The 23231-nt window shown below is 34.7% G+C and overlaps 1 protein-coding gene and 1 long non-coding RNA gene across 2 annotated transcripts in view; both read right to left on the reverse strand.

The window, feature by feature from the left end:
* SHQ1 (SHQ1, H/ACA ribonucleoprotein assembly factor) overlaps positions 1 to 21344 on the reverse strand; it is a 74797-nt gene extending 53453 nt beyond the window's left edge. Inside the window, exons 1-2 of the mRNA XM_011381006.2 lie at positions 21173 to 21344; positions 356 to 476 (exon numbers count right to left, since the gene is read on the reverse strand). Coding sequence (XP_011379308.2) covers positions 356 to 476; positions 21173 to 21329 — 278 coding nt within the window. The 5' untranslated portion in view covers positions 21330 to 21344. The remainder of the gene's footprint in view (positions 1 to 355; positions 477 to 21172) is intronic.
* Positions 7701 to 21166, reverse strand: LOC111732034. The gene is made up of 3 exons (XR_002777400.1): positions 17449 to 21166; positions 14306 to 16630; positions 7701 to 7711 (listed from the first exon to the last, which is right to left on the reverse strand). It is a non-coding gene; the product is annotated as an uncharacterized LOC111732034 (long non-coding RNA).
* Positions 21345 to 23231: the final 1887 nt, after the last annotated feature.

Raw genomic sequence — 23231 nt, forward strand, 5'->3', positions numbered from 1 at the left:
CCCACACTTAAGTAAACTATAAACATAGGTTCAGATACCTAGTCTTGAGATTTCATATTGGACGATCAATAGTATAGCACTGAATACTCATAACTCCTTGTTTTAACATCTATTTTCTAGGGCTGCACCAATTTTTTTCTAGTAAAATTATTTTTCACCATGTGTACCTCCTCCATAAGGAAATTCACCAAGGTCCCCATGCTGATTCAGTGACTTCTCAAAGTGTTTAGTAGCTATTTGGGGTTTCTCTTTCATTAAAATTTATATCCCAGTTTAATTTCATTTTCTTCCTTCTAGGTAAGTAGGTATTCCAGAAATGGGAACATGTAAAATTTGTAAGTAACTCAAAACTTACTTGGCTTTCTGAATCCACACACAGTAGTCTGAGATGTAGAGATCGTTTAGGATGTAAGCTGGGTCACTTTCCTGAAAAATTTTGTGAATATCCAGTAGACACTTTAAAACTGCACTTTTACCTGAAGGAAATTTTAAAAAATAAAATCATCTTTAAGAAAAAAAAATCTGATTTTTTTTTTAACTGAGAAATCCAGACACTGAGAAGTAATAAATTTATAGCAATTCAGAGTTTTAATCGTTTTTTAGAATATTTTAAATTTTCATTTATTGCATGAAATTATATCAGTATTATTATGTCCAAAGCTCATTATTTCTTTCCTTGAGAATTTTAAATAATCTTTATACACTATTGTTATAGCTAATTAATTGTAGTCATCATAAAAACACTGAAACATAACTAGGTACATTGAACAAAAGGAAATAATCCTAACTAAATGAATATTTACATGCATCATAACTTTAATTAGATAATGTTCTAATTCAAGCTTTTAAAATACCATGGGAAATTAGTTTTCGAACTTTTTTATTTCTTATGTTAACATTTTTTCGGTCAAGGAATTATCTAGTACTACTTTAAATTTTTTCATCTTAAAGAATTAAAGAACGCTCAGACTGAAAACTAAAATATCATAGCACTACTTCAAAAATAAGCAGACAAAATCACTTGGAAAAAAGCTATCAAGTACTATGGTCTTGTTCAACCTAATTACTTCCTCCTGGTTATTAAATGAACCTAATTTTAATCTCAACCAAAACCTACAAAAAAAATTTATACAACTCAACAATTTTCTAGGTGTTCCAAACTTCATGACAGTCCCTGAAATTTATTAACTAGAAGGCAAATTAATAAATCTATAGTACTTCTTCTTTTAATCTGTAAAACACAGCTTTTTCTATTTTTTTCATTCTTTATAGTCCTAAAACATAAAAATACTATATACTGATTTCATGGAGATATTAGACGTGCTTTCATCATTTCCCGCTTAACTTTTAGACATGATAAAAGAACGAACTAGATAATGACATCTCAAGATACCAAAATCGCTCCCACTAAATTTGTAACACAACTAACATTAGAAAGTAAACTGCAAAAGAGCAGGGACTTCTGTTTTATTTAGTAGTTAATTCCCAATGCCTAGAACAGAATCTTGCAGCAGCAGATTTTCGATTTCAATATTTTAAGAATGAATGAATGAATGAATGAATGACACAGTAATCGCCTACTTAAATCCTTCCAATTTCTTTAACTGCACACCAATTCCATTTTCTCTTGAAAATGACCTTTGTAACTGCCCTTCCTCCACTACCCCCTGATCACTTATTCTCACTCATACTCTTATCATCCCAAGCCTAGATTACCAAAATCCTCTTCCTCATCTCTCATATTTCTGACTTCTTCCCTTTTAGTCCTCTGACAAACATATTTTTTTTAATGAATGGTTTTCATCAAGTCCCCTCCCTGCATATGCTTTCAAGGCTCTATGGACTTGTCTAGAGTCTTTTTCTCAACTGCTTCCCCATACCTAGAATGCTTTTTCTTGATCTAATGGAATTTTATTCTGCCTTTAAGGTCTAGCTAAAGTCTTCATTTTTCAGGAAGCCTGGACTGACTTCTCTAGTTGTCAGAGCTCTTTAATAACTCCTGCAAGGGAAAGAAGTGGAAAGGAAACTCGGTTGATCCTCCCCATAACCTCACCTGCTCACTTCACAGAAACAGAATCTGAGGCTCAAGGACAGTAAGATACTCACAGTGTCACTGAGTTGAGGAGCCAGGATCCAAATTCTGATCTTACCAGCTCTACAGGCTAGCCACTGTGCTACATTATCCATATGTTCTTTGCCCAGTCAGTCTATATCACAACATTTTTATTATTCAAGAGTTAAGTAGGTGGCAAGTTCAAAGCAGAACCATTCCTTTAAAAAATTGTTAAACCATTTATGTGGCTTCCTTATATGGAGCTGAGAAAAATGCCAATAAAAACTTCATTGCTCAATTGGTTAAGAGAAATAAATTGTCATGCACTGCTTAACAAGGAAACGTTCTGAGAAATGCACCATTAGGTGATTTCTTCATTGTACGAACATCACAGAGTACACTTACACAAACCTAGACAGGATAGCCTACTACACACCTAGGTTCTATAGTATAGCCTATTGCTCCTGGGCTACAAGTCTGGACAGCATGTTCCTGTATAAACTATGAGATTAAATCAAGCACAGAGAAAATGATGCAATCAAGAGACGTGGTAAGCATGAGATGTACAAAGCTGCTGCTGGTGTAACATGACTTACTGTTTTATGCGAACTTCTTTTTATGAGTAGAAAGAATACACTTTAAATTGATGATAAAAAGAATAAGTAATATATAAACCAGTAAGTCATTTATCATCATTATCAAGTAGTATGTACTGTACATAATTGTATGTGCTATACTTTTATACAACTGGCAGTGAAGTAGGTTTGTTTACATCAGCATCAGCCCAAATACATCAGTAATGTGTTGCACAATGATGTTATCATAGCTACATCACTAGGTGATAGAAATTTTTCAGCTCCATTATCATCTTATGGGACCACAGTCCATCCTTGAAACATCATTATTTGGGACATGACTATACTTAGAAAGCCTAAAACTACATTTAGTTAAGTCAAGGTCAGAGCTCAGACTTATCAAAGTGGCCCGGGTTAACTATATCAAATTATTAGTGTGAATTCCCCAAGTCACTGAAGGCCAATTTTAATTACAAGGTAGGTAATGTTGAAGGCAGTTTAATGACAAGAAGAGGAAATACAGCAGGTCCTCAAATAATTTCATTTGTTCAACTTTGTTTTATTGTTTCATTATAACATTGTAGGAATTTAACTCATTAAATTTTGCTGTGAAGCACAGCTGTGGTAAAATTTGCTTTGTTAAACCTCTTTCACTTAAAGTCACATAAAGTCACAAACATATTGATAACGTTAAGTAAGGACTTAACTCCACAATCAACGCTCACGAAAGTGATGAAACCAAATTAGCTACATTACCCAAATAGCAAAAAATTAAGGGAGAACTGTAAGAATTTTTTGACCAGTTTTATTTGCCACAGAGAAGAAAATATGAGAGGGGCAAGCATATGCCAATTTCTTTTTCTCTCTCTCTCTCTCACCCATTCCCTCTCACCCATTCCCTCTCCCTCTGGGGTGGGGGTGGGGGGTGAGGTACAGGAGGAAGGAGTTTATTTTTATAACTACCAACTTAAAGTTTTAAAAGTCAACAATAGATCTTTACCAAAAAACAAAAACAAAAACTATTCACTTGAAACTTGTATAAGCTCCGCTATAGTATAACACCCCAGAATACTGCCTCTCACTATCCCATAGCTTACTAATAACGGCAGGTTAACAAAAAATGCAAGATTTGGAGCTGTGCTTCACAGCAAATAATTCATTGAGTGAAGAAAAGGGGCTGGGCATGCCAGTCAGCTTGATGACAATGTGAAAAGAAGTAGACGTAGGACTTAAAATGGGGTGGATTCAGGAAATAATAGAAAAAAACCATTCGGCTGGAGCAGATGGTTCAGGCATAGAAATAAGGGGAGTAAATAGGTGAGTTTGGTAGGATTCAGACTGTGACAGGAGGAGGAGACAAATACAATTAGATAGAACTGAGGTGAGAAAGCTTAAACACAAGCATAGGGAGTAAGGATAAAAGACCCTACTCTAGATTTTCATGAAGAAAGGTATGGAATTAAGGTTTGAATTAAAAGAAAGGTATGGAGTTACATATTTAATGAGAATCTATAGCAACCATTACTTAATGAAATTAATATAGCTTCATTTAGCAGACATGCCTAAAGGGAGGTAGTCCCCTTGCTAAGGACCACAGGTAAATTCAGATCTTCTACTTATCACAAAAGAATTAAAAAAGTCAAAAATATATTTTTTTTATTTAAAGAGAAATTATATTGTATTTGCATGTTTTGATCCATATTTTCTTAAAAAAAGACAAATATACATGGAGAAAAACCATTAAACATTGATATTAACAGTATTTCTCTCTATACTCATTGAACAAATCGTGAGTGCCTGATATATGCCAGACATTGTTTTACATATGGGGTTACGGTCGTTTACACTTTCTCCTATTTTCAAAATTCTTTGCACTTTCTCCTATTTTCAAAATTCTCCACAATAAATATTTATTTGTTTAAAAAAGTTAGGCATGCTTGATTATATAACTAATCCCTTAAATACTGACAAAGAATGCTAAAAAATTTAATTCATACTTACAATTTCTTAAAATTATTTTTGAACAACTAAGAAGCAGTATTTAGATCAGGTAGTTTTTAGAAAATTACAAAATAACATCGAAGGCAATTTTGAAAGGGACAGTTAGGCATTCTTCAAAAGCTGTGTTTTTATTGTAGGTCTTATTCGAACTACTTTTACAGTATGCTAATTGAAAAACAAGGTAAAAGATATCAAGGCTACTGGCAGTTGAGAATCTAGAACAAAAAAATACATTAAAGCCATCCTCCCCGCAACAATATGTATGTTACCCGGAGGTCATATTTGATCTCTTTTGTTCTCACTGAATCACCAGAGATCATTATAGCATCATAGCCAAGAGACTCATGAAACATGTAGCTTTTTATTTAAAGTCTCTTTTGTACTGACTGCTCTCTCGCTCAGGTTGTCAACCAGTTACCTAATAGCTATCAGCAAAGGAAAAAACTGGTCGTCCTGTAGGCTGTCGCATGGCCAGTAGCCAAAAGCCTTTGGGGACCCAAAGTATCTGGCTCCTGAGCTCATCACATACCATATGGGCATAAAAACTGCTCAGACCTAAATCCTATAGAATTATTTCTGCTCAAAGACACTGAAGGAAAGTGATCATTTCTAGCCAGTTTACTGCCTGGTCCAAAGCAGGAAAAATGTATCTTGCACAGTAACCACAGTAACTATTTTCATTGCAGTAATGAAGTGGCCTCCAGGATGTTCAATCTCCAAAAATTTAGGGATTCTCTATCATCGACTTGTTCCTCACTTAAGCCAAACCTATCCACGAAAGAAAGGCTTCTGGTATCAAGATCTCTTGAAAAGAGTTTAAAATTAGTAGAAGCAGTTTAAAACTAGTATCCTGGTCTATAAATGACAAGTGCCATGAATGTTTTACCTCGGGGAAAATGGCTGTCTAATAACAACAGAGAAACATAATGACAACATAAAGAAAAATATGAAGGACAAAACAAGCAGATGGACAGTAAACAGTATTTAACATATTCTCTGGAAACTCACTCTCTGGCTTTTCTTTAAAAGGAAGGTAAACTAAGAACAATGTGCTTTTCTGTTTTGGACAGATGTGGCATCTCAGGTTAAGGTATCTTGAAACCGAAACAAGATTGAACTACTCTAAATTAGAATCCATTGGCTATTTGAAATCTTCCTATTAAGAGACCAGGTTTGGCAATAATCTCTCTTGACAGACAAGCTCATAGTCGGAGGCACTTAAGAAAGGGCTCCCGTCTCTAGATTATTAGAATAGTGAATGTTTTTACTGCGCAAAAGCCAGCACAGGAAAAAATAATATAAATAGTTAGCTCTATAATAAGAACTAAATTTCTTTTCAACTATTGGTACATTATAATTGCTATGTGGCTATGGTTTACTGGGTACTTAGTTCTGCTTTTTAAAGTTTTGAGCTACAAACCCAAGAAGCAAAAAGAGTAAAGGTAAAAGAGGTGGTTATTCAAAATACCTAAAGAAAAGCTTCATCTTTATTTGTAAAATCTGCATCATCTTTATTTGTAAAATCACCTCAAAATAAAAGCAAACAAACAAAACATTGCTGTCATTTAAAATGCATAACTTAGTATATACCCAGCTAGAATCCTGGAATTTTGATGAGACCACATTATCAGAAGGGATAATTTATGAATTATTTTTAATACTAATTTTCATTAATTATTTGAACATTAAGAGGGATTAACAGAAGAACTGTGTCAAATTAATCAAAATTAAGAGACTAAAAGTGTAGTAATTTGCTTCAATACCAGGCCCTGTTTGGAAGTAGCATAAAGCCAAGTCCCCAGAAACAAACATATATTAGATTTAGCTTTATGAAAGCTTTTCAATTTGATTTTTATCTTCGAATTCCTCAAATGCCATTTAAGCTCTTACAGTTCTGAGCTGTCTCTGAGCTGTAATAAGAAACACACTTGAAGCAATAATAGTTACTATTTTTATGCACAAATTTATTGTCCTATATGGATTTTTAAATTATTCTGTTATTAAAATTACAAATATTACTGGTTTACCCACAAACAAAATTAATATGAAGCAAACATACTTTGTAAATGTTCCCCTTCCCTGGAAGGTACAACAACCAATCCAACTTAATTTACCATCAAGTCTCAAATCAGGCATTACTTCCTCTAGGAACTGGATTCTAGCTCTTGCCCAAGGTGTAGGTTCCTTCATAATTCTTGGCACATCTATCTAGTCTATTAAGGTAGTTAGTAGCTACTCCCTTGCTTTGTACCAAGTGCTTTCCATACATTGCATCATCTAACTCTAAAGTTAGGTACTTTCTTGCTTATTTCATAAATGAGGAAACTGAGCCTCAATGTTACAAAGGAGTTGGCAAGATCACAGCTAGGAAATAACGGTCATGACTTGAAAATAAGTACGTCTGCCTCCCAGTCACTATGCAATAAATACAGTGTCGGTATGTATAAACTTTTGTGGTGAACTCCTTGAGGAGAAAGGACGTGGCTTTTCAACTTTCTTTCTGGTCTAGAATAATGTCTAGCAAATTGTATGATACCATTTGGTTGTTAATGTAGTCTGGAGATCATAGGACCTAAGTTTAAAAACACGTGGTCAAACTGCTCAGTTAACAAGTACTAGTTATAACACCTCTGTGATCTGTACATTTAAGTTATTGTGTCATGACAAATATGGAGTATATAATTTGTTTGTACATTCCCTTATTATACCTACATCATGTCTCGGATAAGAAAAGAACGCAGCTATGCCAACTTTCTTACACTACTACACCATCAAAAGTTCAAGGAATTCATTTAACCCAAGGCTGCTTTTTGCCTTTTCTGCTCTAACAAACCCTGCTAGATTTGCTGGTTTGAAAGGACAGCCTTGACATTAATTCAATCCTCCTCCTTAAGTCACCTGTCAAAGCAGTAGTTGTGTTAGTTTATAAATATATGCCCAGATGTCATCAAAATTACATAATGGTAGCACAACTAATTTCAATTTCTTTAGACAGTTAAGAATGAGGCATCCAAGTTTAAGGTAGAACTTAAAAAAAAAATCCCATCTATATAGTAAGTACAAAAGTAGAAAGGTTAAGAAGCTGAACATGCATGGAAAAAAGCTCTTGAAACAGTTGCAATCTAAACTTGGATTTTTAAAAAAAAAAATCCATAAGCATCCAAAACTTCTAATTCTGTGGTTCAAATTTTATTTCAATTATTCTACGTTATGAATACAGCATCTCAGTGCCTAGTAGCTCAGTTTAGAATAAATTTATTGTTGCTTTAATTAAGACTATTATACTTCATTTGCCCCATAGATACTAGTTAATATTAAAAGTTTAGACTTATTTTTTGGAATTAGTTCAGAATTGGGAAAACTAAAACTGTGCATGAAGTCAGAAGGAAGAAATATATAGAAGGAAAGACAACTGGCTCATGAAAAAAAACAAAAAAATAACCCAGTGCGACCAGATTTATGAGTCCTTTTCCTGATCTGAAACACTTATCAGTATGTCAGGTAGAAGGAAAGAAACCAAACCCTTCTGATACCCTCACTTAGTGAGAGTGTTTGCTTACTGCTAAATGGTTTGCATACTGATAGAAATGACTTATGCTTCTCTACATTTTAATCTATGTACAGTAAATATAACTTAGTAAAAATGATTAGCTATCTACATGCAAGTTTAATTTGTATTAAAAAGTTACATGAAAATTTTGATTATGAAATTAAGATTTCAGAATTCTAGTCCTAAATTATAAAAGGCTAATAAGGAAAGATCATTTTAAAAACTAAGTATATGTAATCTTGTGCAGTTCTTAGCTAATTTCTCTTAAAAAGTAGAAGTGAAAATAGCCAAGAATCTGCTTGCTTTTGGTTTAATTTCTTAGCTGTTTGATACTTAATCTGAATCCCTTTCCACACATATAAATTGGTGGGGAGAGAAATGTTTCAGACCTGCTGTGGGAATTAAATGAGACAATCAACATGTAAGCACTTTACAGATGACAAGGGAAGGAGGACAACAGATCATATAGGGTCAAGGGCCCTGGGACTCCTTTTACTAGCTCGTACTCCACTACCTGTGAGACATCTGCCTATATATTCTTTATCCCTCCATATCACTGCTGGCCCTCTGGTTCAGACCATATTATCTGTCCCCAAACTACTTAACCTCAGGCAAGAATAGTAATCTCCTGTCTTCTCCATACTACTAACTCACTCCCTTCAATGACTCTAACCTTGGTGCTACTGCCAGATGAATCTGACTTCATGAGCCTGTCACAAACCACAACACCAAATTCTCCAGTGGTCCTTCACGGAACAAGACCAAGTCTCTTTAGCAAGCCACTACAGGCTCTCCACAATCCTGCCCCAATACAATGTTCCCACCTCTTTCCTACAATTCCCCTTCATATCCCAGGCCTCCAAACTAGAATATTTGCCATTTCTTGGACATATGTAACTTATTTTCCTCTCCCTGATTTTCCTTACCTTCTACCTTCCCAAAGAATACATTCTGCTACTCGTCTTTTCTAAATCCTACAAATTTTGCAGTAGTAACTACTACTACATCTTATTCATTAGGCCTATGCTGTTTGCTTCTTCCTTTCAAGCCCTTTCCCTCACCCAAAATCAAAAGCACCCAATGGAGTCAGAGTGAGGTATGGTACTGGAGTCCTATAACTCATCCTCCACTCTGGGAGGCTCTGGATGACAACAGTAATGATATAAAGTGAGTGGAAAGAGGTAAGAGATCTTATGTTTTATTTTTTTAAGGTTTTTGTTCATAGCTACTTAGAGAATGCAGGACATCTCCTACCTCCTTCCCCAACCTAATCTGGGAACCCACACAGGGTTGAGACTCAATCACAAGGTAGGAATGAAAGAGCAGACACCTGATGCAAGCCCTTAGTGCAGCTGGAAACTAGCAAGTCCAAGAAGGTATGAGAAACACAGCTGGGCACTTAGCTTGCTTTGGAGTTGAAATCAAAAACTAATTACCCACACAGGCTGACTTGGACTCTCAGAACTGCCATGGCTCTTACAGTTTTATCTTAAATCTTACAGCATTTTCATATTTAAATTGGGATCCTTGTGGGGATGGAAATGTTCTGTCTCGACTATATCAATGTCAATATCCTGTTTGTGATATTGTACTCTAGTTCTATGGAATCTATATAAGACAGTTTGTTTATCCATTGGCGAAAACTCAATAAAGCATACACTATGTATTACTACTTTGGAAAAAAAAAAAATCATTGCTCTCTACTTTCCCAAACCTGGCAATACTACATATCCACATGGTTACAATAGGCAACAACTGGAGACATGTATGTCTCCAGTTCACACAGGTCTCATTACTCTTAATTTTTTAAAACCCTGCCATCCTCATTCATTCAGCCACTTGATCAAGTAGTCGTCTTAGTTTGCTTCTCCTAATGCTAAGGGATCTACTTTAATGGGAGCCAACTACATCAGCTACATCTCATCCTGTGGAGAGAAGAAAGCAGATGAAACGATCCCTTTTAACACTAGCCACTATTTGGAATGGAAGGTACCCAAAGACCTCAGCTCACTCCAAAAAGGGCCCTCCTTTGATAAACTTTATCACATACCTATGATAAAATTTAATTTACAAATCAGGCAATTTCATGGACAGAAGATTCATTCTTGCCATAAATCTTAGCAACCACAGCATGATTTTTTTTCTTTCCTTACTGAGGACTTTCACCTTTTCACTTAAAGGAAGCAATTTAAGACTTGTCTTTGGCATATGTGAATTGCCAGCATTACTTCTCCTGGGCTTAGGAGCTACTATTAATTAAAGGCTTGAACACAAGCACTGATACACTGACAGTTGATCTGATAACCTAGTGGGCTACTAAGTGAATAACAGGTAGGCCGCATATGGATATAAAGAGCAAAGGGATGATTTACATCCCATGTGGGACGAAGCAGGACAGAGAGAAATTTCATCACGCAAATCAAAATAGTGCGCAATTTAAAACTTATGAATCGTTTATTCCTGGAATTTTCCATTTAATATTTTCACTACATGGCTGACCATGGGTAACTGGAACCAAAGAAAATGAAATTGCAGATAAGGGGGTACTATTGTAATGCCTTGCATAGAGAAGGGATTAGGTCTATTGAAAAAAAGTCTGCTCTTTGTTATTTTTCCACATTAATCCCTATTTAAAGGAATTCTAAATTGCAAAAATATGAACTTCCATGTTTCAGATAAAATATAAAGCATTATTTAATTTACTTCATCTAGGCCTCAAAATACTGTGGAACAGAACCTTCATTCATTGGGATCAAATAAAATGTTTTTGTTCTGGCTTCTGGAAAAAATGGCATAGATGATAGAGAAGTTGTTCATCTCTCTTGTGACCAAATCAAAGTTGTGACAGAAACATGGAGCAAAGAGTGAGCAAAGTCACCTGGGATCTAGACAAACAGAAACACTACGACTAGGGAGAGGAATAATTAATCAACTTGCAGATAGAAGGGGGCGAAGATGCCAGGCTGCCCAGTCCCCAGCGGCTGAGTGAGACAGAGGCCACAGCAACAGCATGGTAGCTGCGGATGCCTCTTAAAGGGGCTGTGTTCACGAGTGGACTTTGAGGTGACGACTTGCTCGTTCTGAGCACCAAAGCCAGGTCGGCTGCACAAGGGGCACCAGGGACTTGCAGGGGAACACTCAGTTATTGAAGTGAAGGCCGGAGGCGAAGATCTCTCCCAGGCAAAAGAGCCAGCAATATCCAGCCTGCCCCGCTCTCAGTGTGCAGATGTAGTGCCGCCATAGCTGAGATCATCAAACTGGATAACAGAAGTTGCTCCGCCCAGAGGATTCCCTGAAACTCTGCCTACCCCAACTCACAGCCCCACCCAAGCCACATCCAGTTATGTCCTTGGCAAGTCTGGTGCTCCTTGCTGAGCAGAACCAAGACTCAAACTGGTGAGAGCTAGCCTCAGCTTCTGGTGTGGTCTCAAGGTAACTTTAAGCACAGAATCTGTGGATTGCTTGCTAAATCTTAACAGGTTGCCCTGGAGGGGCATAGGCTGGGACTAAACTTGGCCTGCAGCTAAACTCCTCTGAGGACAGTGCCACTGGACACCTACTACACAAATCCACACTAATAAGACCGGGAGACTTAGGAGCTTTGCTTAGGACATAGAAAAAGACACACAAAGGCAGTCAAAATGGTAAGACAAAGAAGTCAAAACTGTATGAGAGAAAAGAACAGAGATCCAAGAATAATGAATGGTGTCAAGCAATTTAAAGATGCAGAGTTCAAAACACTGGTTATAAAGATGCTCAATGAACTTATGGGAAGTGTAGATGAATTCAGTGAGAAATTTAACAAAGAGATAAAAAAACATAAAAATGGAAATGGAAATTATAACAGGGAACCAATCAGAAATGAAGAACACATTATCAGAGATGAAGAGTATATTAGAAGGAATCAACACAGTGGATAAAGAAGAGAATCCAACCACCGATACAGAGGATGGGGAAGCCAAGGCTACTCAATCAGAATGGCAAGAAAAAAGAAGACAAGACTATAATAATAATGATTTAAGGAGCCTACGGGACACTATTAAAGGTAAAAATATCTATGTCATAGGGGTACCTGAAGGAAAATAAGAACTTGAAGAGTTATTTGAAGAAATAATGAAACTTCCCTAACCTGGTGAAGGAAACAGACATAAAACCCCAGGAAGCTCAGAGAGTCCCAAGAACAAGGAAACCAAAGAGGCCCACACCAAAACACATTATAATTAAAATGCTAAAGGTTGAATGCAAAGAGAGAATCTTAAAAGCAGCAAGAGAAAAGCAGTTAGTTATCTACAAGGGAGCACTCATAAGACTGGCAGCTGATTTCTCAAAAGAAAGAATGCAGGTCAGAAGGGCTTGGCACAAAATATTCAATGCGATGAAAACCCAAGATCTACAACCAAGAATACTTTATCCAGCAAAGCTATCATTTAGAGATGAAGGACAGATAAAGAGCTTCCCAGACAAAAATAAGCTAAAAGAATTTATCAACACCAAGCAAGTATTACAGTGTTTCTTCTTTTTTAAGAAGAAAAAAACATGAATCAAACATGAATAAAGAATAATAATAACTACATTCCTACCAACAAGTACCTCTCCAATGGAAAAGAATTAAGTAATCCAAAAGACAGAGAGGCTGAATGGATAAGGAAAAAAGTCTCCTACATATGCTGCCTATAAGAGACTTACTCCAGATTAAAAGACACACACGGATTAAAAGGGATGGAAAAATATTGCCTTGATGGACCCAAAGGATGTTGTACTGAATGAAATAACTCAGATAGAGAAAGACAAATATTATATGACTTCACGTACATGTGGAATCTAAAGAACAAAATAAACAACAACAACATCAAAAATAGAAATAAACTCAAAGATACGGAGAATATTTTGAGGGCTACTAGATTGGAGAGGGATTCGGGGGACGGCTCAAAAGGGAAAAGGGATTTGAAGTACAAATGGATAGTTACAAAATAGACAAAGATATAAAGTGTAGCATAAGGAAAATAGTTAATAATGTAATAAATAAAGGGGAGAGGGGTATACAATTTAGTGAGTGATCACTTTGTGAGCTATATAGATCTCTGGTCACTACACTATACAACTGAAATGAAAATATTGTATGCCAACTGTAATTGAAAAAAAACTCATTGAATTGCACAACGTAAATACGAGCAACTAACTGTCTATTATATTTCAATAAAGCCATAAAAAATGTTTTTGTTCTCTCGAATCAATCTTAAATAAGTATAATTTTCTGCCTTCATCCTCTTAAAGAGAGTAGACTTAGTTACTCCCTTATAAATTCAGATTAATAAAAATAATGTCAAAACCGACTTTTGATTTCTAAAAAGAGGCGCTAGCTATAGAAGTTTTTTTAAAGCCATAATATTCAAACCATGTAACTAATTTTTGGGTCTTTTACATTGCTCAGTTCAAAAACTGCAGAAATTAATAAACTTATCTTAAATAAATAGTACCGGAAACACAATGTAGAATTTAAATTGGATGTACCGCCAACCCCTGAACAATATAGGTTTGAACTGCACAGACCCATTTATACATGAATTTTTTCCAATAAATTTATTGGTATTTTTTTGGATTTGCCACAATTTGAAAAAAACTCACAGATGAACCTTGAACCCAGAAATATTGAAAAAACTAAGAAACAGGTATGTCATGAATGCATAGGATATATGTAAATACTAGTCTATTTATCCTTTATTACCATAAAATGTACACAAATCTATTATAAAAAGTTAAAAATTTTATAACAATCCAGTCACTAGTATACAGGCGAGGCTACCATGAAACAATCATATTGATTAAACTATGCTACCAAAAAACAATCACACTGATGCTTCTTCATTATAAATGCATGACTTGTTATACTTGTAAATAAATATGAATTTTTTTCACATTATCTTTTCATTTTTGATGTCTAGTGTTAGTAATACATAGAACATCTACAGTGTTTTGTATCATATAAGACAATATTGATGTAGGTACTGAATGACAATTCATGTTGTAAACAGATGACATAAAATTATGGTATCGGTAAATATAATACAGTACTGTAAAGGTATTTTCTCTTAATAACATTTTTTCTCTAGTTTATTGTAAGAATACAGCATATAATACATATAACATACAAATTATGTGTTAATCAACTGTTTATATTTCGGTAAGGCATCCAGTCAACAGTAGACTATTAGTAAGTAGTTAAGTTTGCGGGGAGTCAAAAGTTAAACGTGGATTTTTGTGCAGGGGGCCGGCACCCCTACCCCATGTTATTCAAGGGTCAACTTTTATGTATAAGTAAATATTTAAGGGATTAGCTGATTCTGAGACATCACCCACTGGTAAGCATTAGGATATAACTCAACTTTCCAAAGAACATTAACACTTTAAGATACTTTTTTTGTAGCAAAATAACCATAGTTCTATGTTGGCAATTAAAAGGCAACTTATGATTTGTAAACCACACAAGAAATGCTGCCCCGTACAGAGTATTTTAAGAGAACAAAGGATATTTTATATAAATGTAACCAAGAAATTATCGCAAAAGCTATCTAAAAAATGTCGGCGATTAACAATATCTAATGATTAAAAAAGTTATTAGAGAAAAAGAATTCTATGGAGATCACTGGAATTTGATTTTCTACCCTTTAATGATATGCTCATATACAACATCCATCTATACAGAAATGGCGGTATAAAGCCACAAATGCTCCAAGGATAAATAATAAATAAGAAGAATGTGCCGTTCAAGAGTTGGAGAAGACAGATTTGGGGTCTGAGGAAGAAATGGCAATAAAAGGAATTTGCCTTGCCTAATGGAAGGAAAATCCAGGGAGTGGGGCCTATAACTGGCTCTGTCCAGACCTCACAGCGGAGACCTACTCTCCCTGTCACATTTTAGCTGCAGCTCACACACTCCAGGGCTCTGAAACACCTACTTTCTTAGATTAGCTGGTATGTAAGTGGTCAGCAAAAACAGGTACAAACAGTACTTCAATATTTGATTTGAATTCCATGCTATTTAAATTACCTGAAAGCACTATGATTCTTCCATTCTTAGAAATATTTTCATTTCAATGGGGACCTGACTAGGAAGTAAAATGATCAAAAACAATTTAGAGTGAGGAAGAAAAAAGAAAGTAAGAATTATCATCTCCTGTGTGGGGAGCAGGAAATTAAGTGATAATATTAAAGAAATAGAGAAATCAATTCTGGTGACCAGTTAACTCATATAGGAAAGGAACTATCAACTAGTTAAAGAGGCTGTAGGACAAATCTCAAAGTCAGATAGCATATTAACTCCAAATTTTTACAGATGAAATTATGCTACTGTGAACTTCCTCATGCCGCTCACTTATAATATTTAGAATCCTCCCTCCACCCTTCACGTCTCAGTTCAAATCTTATGTCCTAAATGAAGCTTTCTCTGATCCCTAGTAAAACATGAACACCTGTTCTTTTTGAACTATTTCGTATACATTTCATCTAAGGTACTTACCACTGTCTACTATGTATTTTATGTTTTGATGGACATTTTAGCTTCCCTACTAGCATACAGGCTCCCAAATATAGTACATAAATCTAATTCATCTTTCTGTTGCTCTTTATATTTACAGGGTACTCTGCACACAATAGCTTTTTAGCAGGTACTAACAAAATACCTATTGAATGAGTAACTTAATGAATAAACTCATTAACCAATTAACAAGTATTTAGAACAACAGGAAATTGTAGGAGTTGAGAATCAGAAGTCAAATAAGGCAGAGCTTCCCTCTGTAAGAGGTTACGTGTTTTAAGTGACTTAAAGGTAAGTCAGTTTCCCTAGCTTTATATTTTCACCCACTATATTTCTCCTTTGAAATACTTATTATGAATGCAATATTTCTGAAAATCAGGTAGTTGTGTAATTCCATACCCACCCTACCCACCTGTCCTGTTAGAATTTTAAGCTTCCTGGGGTACGAGTTGAATCTCTCCTGTTCACTATCATATCTCCAGATCCAGGTCTGCACCCTGACATAGCAAGCAGTCAACAAATACTTGTTGAATCACTCTCAAAATAAATTTACCAAAATACTTAAAGAGTAAAAATTAAAAAGTCTAACAATTCTTTAAAATGTTCATAATTGGGAATTCATGCAAATTAAATACAGATAAAGGTCAACACTGGAAAATCCTAGTGACTTCATCTTTTAGTTTTCAAGTTTGGGTAATCTTTACAATTCAATAAAAAGCAGCATTTGGACTTTGGACTAAATAGATTTAACGGCTAAAAACAAATTTATCTTCAAGGCTGCATCAGAACTCAGAGCTTACACAATACACTTGCCATATCTCAATTTCTTGAACAATCATTTTTCCTAAAGAAAAGGATCAGTTCCAAGCCCTGTGGTATGGTTATTCTTTTCCTTCATATTGATTGTGTTATTACATCTATCTACTGAAGAGGTTGGTAAAGCAGTCATTTCTGAAAAACTGATTATTAAGCCCAGTGATGACTATATGTGAGCATTGCTCCCAACATTTATATGAAGTAAAACCAGCTTTTAATTGGTAACAATAACTAATCTCCTGAAGACTGTTTCTTTGGTTATAGCTTGCCATGTAGCTATTAGTCATCAGACTTAAAATGTTTATAGAAGGTTTCTTTTAGCCTTAAAAACAAAACAGAACCAAAAAACCTTATTTCAAATGTGTTTTTGTTAACAACAACAACAAAATCTTTATATAACTGTTCAAACAAAAATTACATTTTCTATAAAATGGTGAATAAATCTCAATTTGAAACATAAAAGCATAGTGGTTAAAAGTCCAGACTTTTAAAAAATATGCATCATTTTACTAAGGAAAAATCACAACACAACACAAAAAGAGACCACAGGAGAGTGAACTCCCTCGTACTTACAACCCATTTTCAGCAAGTACCAACTTGTGGCCAACCTCATTTCATCTGTACTCTGCCCACTTTGCCCCAATCCACTCTGGATTATTTTAAAGTAAATCCCATGCTTCATATAATTTCATTTATAACTATTTCAACACTTCAAAGGGCACAGACTTTGAGTAAGACAGATCTGGCATCAAATCCAGGCTCTACCAACTACTAGTTGTGTGACCTCGGGCAACTGACTGAACTTCTCTGAGCCTGTCTTCTATCTGCATAAAATGGGGATAGTAAATCCTAATTCTCAGGATGACAATATGAATGAAATGAGATAAGGTACCTAAAGAACTGAGCCTAGTGCTGGCACACAGAAAGCAGTTAATTCAGCAGGTGTGCTTATTACTATACTAGCATATTAAGACAGGATTCTTTCTGACTCATTTCCAATGAGGCTCACAAAGGATAAAATATATCAAGTAACCCCATTTTTAAAAGAGATACTAAACTCTCTATGCTAACCTGTAAAAAAACTAATAAAAAATTGATTTGTGACCTTTTAGACTAATATTCACCTCCAAGAATTTAAGGGTAAAGGAGTCCAGAATCTCTGGACAAAGTTGCTGTACTGCTGTGGGGTTTCTACAATACTCCATGGGAGAGGGGAGGAGGTGCTTTCCTATTACCCTAAACCAAGAGAAAGAGGGTTTTATGAGGGGCCCCGGAGAATGTAACCTACCTTCCCTGGAAATTGAGGGGTACGAAGACTACTGTCTAACCCATACCTGATAAAAGCTCCCCATCGAGAAGCAAAGAGCAGCCTGTGATATTGAGTAAAGGGCCTGTTCTGAAAACAAGCGGTATTTCCTACAATAGCAAACAGGGCCCTCTTCTCCATTGCTGGCTTCCCAGCCAGGCCAGAGCAGGGGAAGGGAAGATTTATTTTTTTAATCAAGTTCAAAGGGGACATTTAAATACTGCAACGAGACTCTTCTTGTAATCTAAAGTGGTAGAAAAAGTTATAGAATACTTACAGTGTATTATAGGATATATGTGTGTGTTCGTGTGTGTGATATGATATTTATAGGATATATATTCCACCCAGAAACAATAAAAAAAAGGGGGGAGGGGGTAGAGAGAATACGATCAAAGAAGAATGGGAGAAAAAATTAAGTTGCTTCCCTTCCACCCCATGATGTTCAGCCTTTTCAATTTAATAGTTATATTACATGTTCAGTAGTTGCTCAAGAGTATGGAAGAACAAGGAATGTCTTTATAAAAATTATAAAAATTAATGAAATATAGATCTTAGTACAAATAGTAAACTGTATGAACAATGTATAATCAAATATGAAACTATGCCACTTCTAAATGGAATAAAATTTCTAAAGACATATTAGAAACGCTGTTCTCTTTTGATTCCCTTTTTCTTTTATATTCAATGAGTAACAGTACTTAAGTGATGCTGCCATGAAACCAGTACTTAAGTGATGCTGCCATGAAAGATCTACTCACTCTTCTCAAAAGAATGGAACAAGGAGGAGGAAGTGAAAGTTGCTGAAGAAGATAGGAACAGAGGGGAAAAAGGGGAGATGATCATGTGCCCCAAGATTATTTATCCAGGGAGAGCAATTCCATGTACAAGGTCCAGTGTTCAACGCTACAACAGTACTTAAGAAACAAAGTAGGTTTTCTGACCTTAAAGGAATTTGGATTAGACATAGCAACAGTGAGAGAGAAACACACAGTCTTTTGAAAGTGGGGAAGGGGTGGGAGAAGAAATTCAAAATTAAAAATAGCCAAAGTCCCAGTAAAGAATGGTTGTAAAGGCTACAGTAAAGTCAGGTGAAGTAAATACATGGATCTTTCAAACTCAGACCTTAGTCAATTAGTTATGAAATATCAGGTAGAATTCTAAATCCTTCATTACGTCGGTTTTGGAAGCTTGTTCCATTTAAGATGAGTATTTCTTCAGGGGAAAGAAGTATTTTTTACTTTCAACTATGGAAATAGGATGCTGAACTTTATAATAAAAGTGTGATCATTGTGATTGCACTTCGAATCATAAGTAGGCATACAAAGTCATTCTTGGAAAATATTAAATGCCAGACTGAGCTATCCCCACTTAAATTATGGGGTATCCAAATAATTGAGACTCTTAAATGACAATAATGGTATCCCTATACAAACACAGGTTATAATCCTCATGCAGAGAGCTTGTCATCCCCAGAGCATATGGTGTGAATTCTAGACAGTTCAACATTCTGTTTCAACACTAATTAGCCACAATCCAAATTAGCCACAGAACATACTGTATATAGTTTATAGTGGGTTCAGATTCATTTTCAGCAGACAAGCCTCCAGTATGTTACCTCAGGTTTTCTGCTACTATCACAACACAGCTAAGACTAGTTCTTGTCTGGCTTGATAATGATAAAAAGTTAAATCTAAATTTCAACTGTTTTGAGTAACTGGTTATAGTGGAAATCAAGGCAGTCAAATATTTGGTTATGCAATCACAAAACTGATTACTTTTCAAATAAAAATCTAAATAACTACATTATTTCCCAGAATAAAAAGTACCAAGTAATTGTATTTATGTGTGTGTGGTCCTGTGTGTACACCCAAGTACAAAAGGGTTTTACCAGTTTTTCATCTGGAAGCCATGATGTAACAGAATAATCACAACCTGAATTCTCACTGTTTATATCTTTGAATAATGCACAGATAATCTAGCATAACTTAAACAAATTAATTGTGACGTGTAACTCAAGTTCAACAATTATTTATAGTAGATTGATTTTTCAAGGTAATTTTTTGTAATTTAAGAAATATTATGTGTGGAAGGCAAGAAGAAATAACATGCAAAAAAAATAAAGTTGTTTCCTACTATTAAATTAGATAGATTTAAATTAAAGTTGGATTTCTTAAACATAGTAGCTCCACTAGCCTAAAATCAACAATCCTTCAAAATAAAATATAGCTAGTCTAAACCAACAGGATTAATAAAAAGTTATCTTTCATTTATCTATGATTCATTTTTATAATTAATGTCTACTTTAAAAGAATCTACTTCAAACATGATTCCCCGTTCCCCAGGGCAAGAAGACTAAAGGTTACACAGAAGTCAAAGAAAAACCTAGGTACACCTCTAGGAGGAGAAAACATTAGAGATGTGATTCTTCCTTTTAATCCAGTAGAGTCACCTGGATGTAAAGGGACAATCTTTCTTTCTATTCCCTTCTTATTAAGAAGTCTGAAAATTAAGTCCCCAGAAGACTTTTATCTAAGGACAAAGGAACGATGAGACTCCCCAGGGGAGAATATAAGAAATTGCCATAAAGTACAGAACATGACTTTTAAATAAATGTGCCAGAACAGTACATAGAAATGGATGTTGTTCCTGACAAAGTCATTATCTTGGAAATTATATTCTTAATCCAAGGATGCTGTTATAGGCACTTTGGAATTTGTTGCAGAGCTTAGAATTTTCTACATCCTTAAAACTAGCAAATATTTGTCTTTTCAGGTTGGATTTAGCAATAGTCAAAAGTCCTCAGAGTAGCTATGCTTTTCTTTGGAAAGCCTTTCTTGACCTCCCAAATACAGGCTCCATGACTCATCCTAGTGGATCAATATACTACCCAATAATATATTGGAACTGCTTTTTAATTATTATCTGTCTTCCAAGCCAAACTATAAATTTCATATGAGGAGAAAATTTATCTTATGTATTATTGTATCCACAATCCTAGCATAGTGCCTAGAAAATTACAGGCATCCACGAAAAACTGAATGATGCAATCTACTACAATACAAAATAGTTTGGCATATGGTATGTACCTTCTCTATTTACCTCCTCACTCCTTTCAGAAAAAAACGAGTACCACATCTCTCTGTGTGATTTGTGTGATTATATATCTGTATAGAAGGACCATTACTTTATATACCTGGAAGGAAGAAGTGGTTGGATTGAATGATTTTCATTACTAATTTATGTATAGAAAAAACAAGTAAAAATCACTATTACTTCCTCAGAGTTTAAAAACGTATAACTTTTCATTCTCAATGTTGCAAGCACAATAATATCTTACCTAATTGCAATAGCTTTATAGTGTCTCTGCAGGCTTTCGTCACCAGCTTGAAATGACGATAAAGTGGGTAGCACAAAACTCTTCTTCCAAAAGACACCAGGATTTCATGAACATTAGTCCAAGTCTGTGAAGTATTTAAATAAGTAATCATTTCCATATTATGCAAACAAAAGCAAATAAAATATTCTCAATTAAAAATTATAAGTTTGGATTATCATTAAGCCATGTAGAAGAGAAATCTAAAACCATGAGACTTTCTGTATACCTCATAATAAAATATTTCATCTTAGCCTTTATAATTTCTCATATTTTATCAACATATCACAAATACTCCTTAAAAATCATATATGTAGCAGGAAAGTTTTAAAAGTCTCTGAAGAATTACAAATATGAATCTAAAACACATGGCACTAACAAAATACACATGCACATAAAAGACATTTCTAAATGATATATGTTTCATGTTTTTGTCTTTTGGACCATTCAAGATAGTGTAGATGAAAGATGTAGAACTCTTCAGGGAAGTATGTTCATAGTTACCCTGCCCCCGCCCCTCATTTTGCTTTAAGCATGAGTAACACATGACATTTACTTTAGTAATTTGTTTTCATTTATCAACAAGAAAACAAGTGATTTCTGTGGGGAAAAGTGTTTTATCTTGAATAGTATTAAATAGATACCATTAGCAATTCAAAACTTACTGAAAAAACTAGACAAAGGCAATTTTCTACAAAATTGTTTTTAAAATGAGTTTTCATTTAAAAAAGTAACCTATATATAAAACTTAAGATATAAAATTAAAACTAAGAGAGCAGCATAATTTCTATGTATATTAATCCTTAATAAATGAGAGATCTGATTACTATTGAGTAACAAAGAATAGTTTATATTGAAAAATTATGAACTTTTAAAAAATTCTAGCAAAAAAATGAAATACTTATAAAAGGTTGACAGTCCTAAGTTCTCAAAAACAATTAAAATTTCAAAATAAAATCATAACTAAGTGAATTTATTCATATAGATTTTAATAACTGAACTATGGCATTACTCACCAACTACTTTGTTTTTATCATAATCAACGCAATTACTACAAAAACCAGTTTCTCCATTTTATGCTTATGATAGTACATAGAAGCCAAAGGAAATCTAGAGAACGGCACTTCTCTATCTTTAATATGCATATGAATCCTTGGAGATCTTGCTACAGATTCTGATTCAGTGGGTCTGGACTGATACTCTGTCCTGCTAACAAGCTCTCGGCCGAGGTCAAGCTATTGGTCCATGGACCATTCTTGGAGTAGCAAGAGTCTCTGAAAGTTAAGTGTTTCAGTTTCTGTTTACATCTAATCTATTTATTCTTTGAACAAAGTGATGCCATGAAACGACCTTGATTTTACAATTTAAAATGTATCTAGGATTTAAACTAGAAAAAAAAGGTGTTGTCTTCACTTGATACAATATCAATTATTTAAATTGACACTTTTTTAAGCTTCTACTTTTAATTACTGTTCTGATGAACAACAGTGTTCAAAACTGGTAAAAGATACCATCCTCTGATGTTTTTGGTAAAACCTACACAACTATTTTCTAGAAAATATATGTAAAAATAATTATTACAATATTAAAAGTTATTAGATCTAATCACAGTAATTGTAGGACCTAAGTTATTTAAGCTATATGATCTAAGTTTCCTCATCTATAAAATATCAATAATACTTCATACAGACTTACTGAAAGGAACTGGTGAGGTAATACATATAAAATATTTAGCAGTCTTTGGTGGTCAGTAAGTGGCAGCTAGGACTATTATCACCTAGGTTTGCTTCCCATTTTTGAGCTCTGAGCCTCAATATTTGCCAACTTACAAACATGACTCAACTCCATCCCACATCCTCCTCCAACAGACCATGTGCCCATTCTTTTTCCCTCTCCTGATTTCCAAAATACCCGACCTGGTTTCATTATATACTATGATTAGAGTAAGACTAACAAATGGAATCAGAATTTTATTTAAAAGATAGTAAAACGACGACAAAAAAAAAAAAAAAAATCTTGTACA

The sequence above is a fragment of the Pteropus vampyrus genome, unplaced genomic scaffold, assembly GCF_000151845.1.
Source record: "Pteropus vampyrus isolate Shadow unplaced genomic scaffold, Pvam_2.0 Scaffold420, whole genome shotgun sequence".
NCBI lineage: Eukaryota > Metazoa > Chordata > Mammalia > Chiroptera > Pteropodidae > Pteropus > Pteropus vampyrus.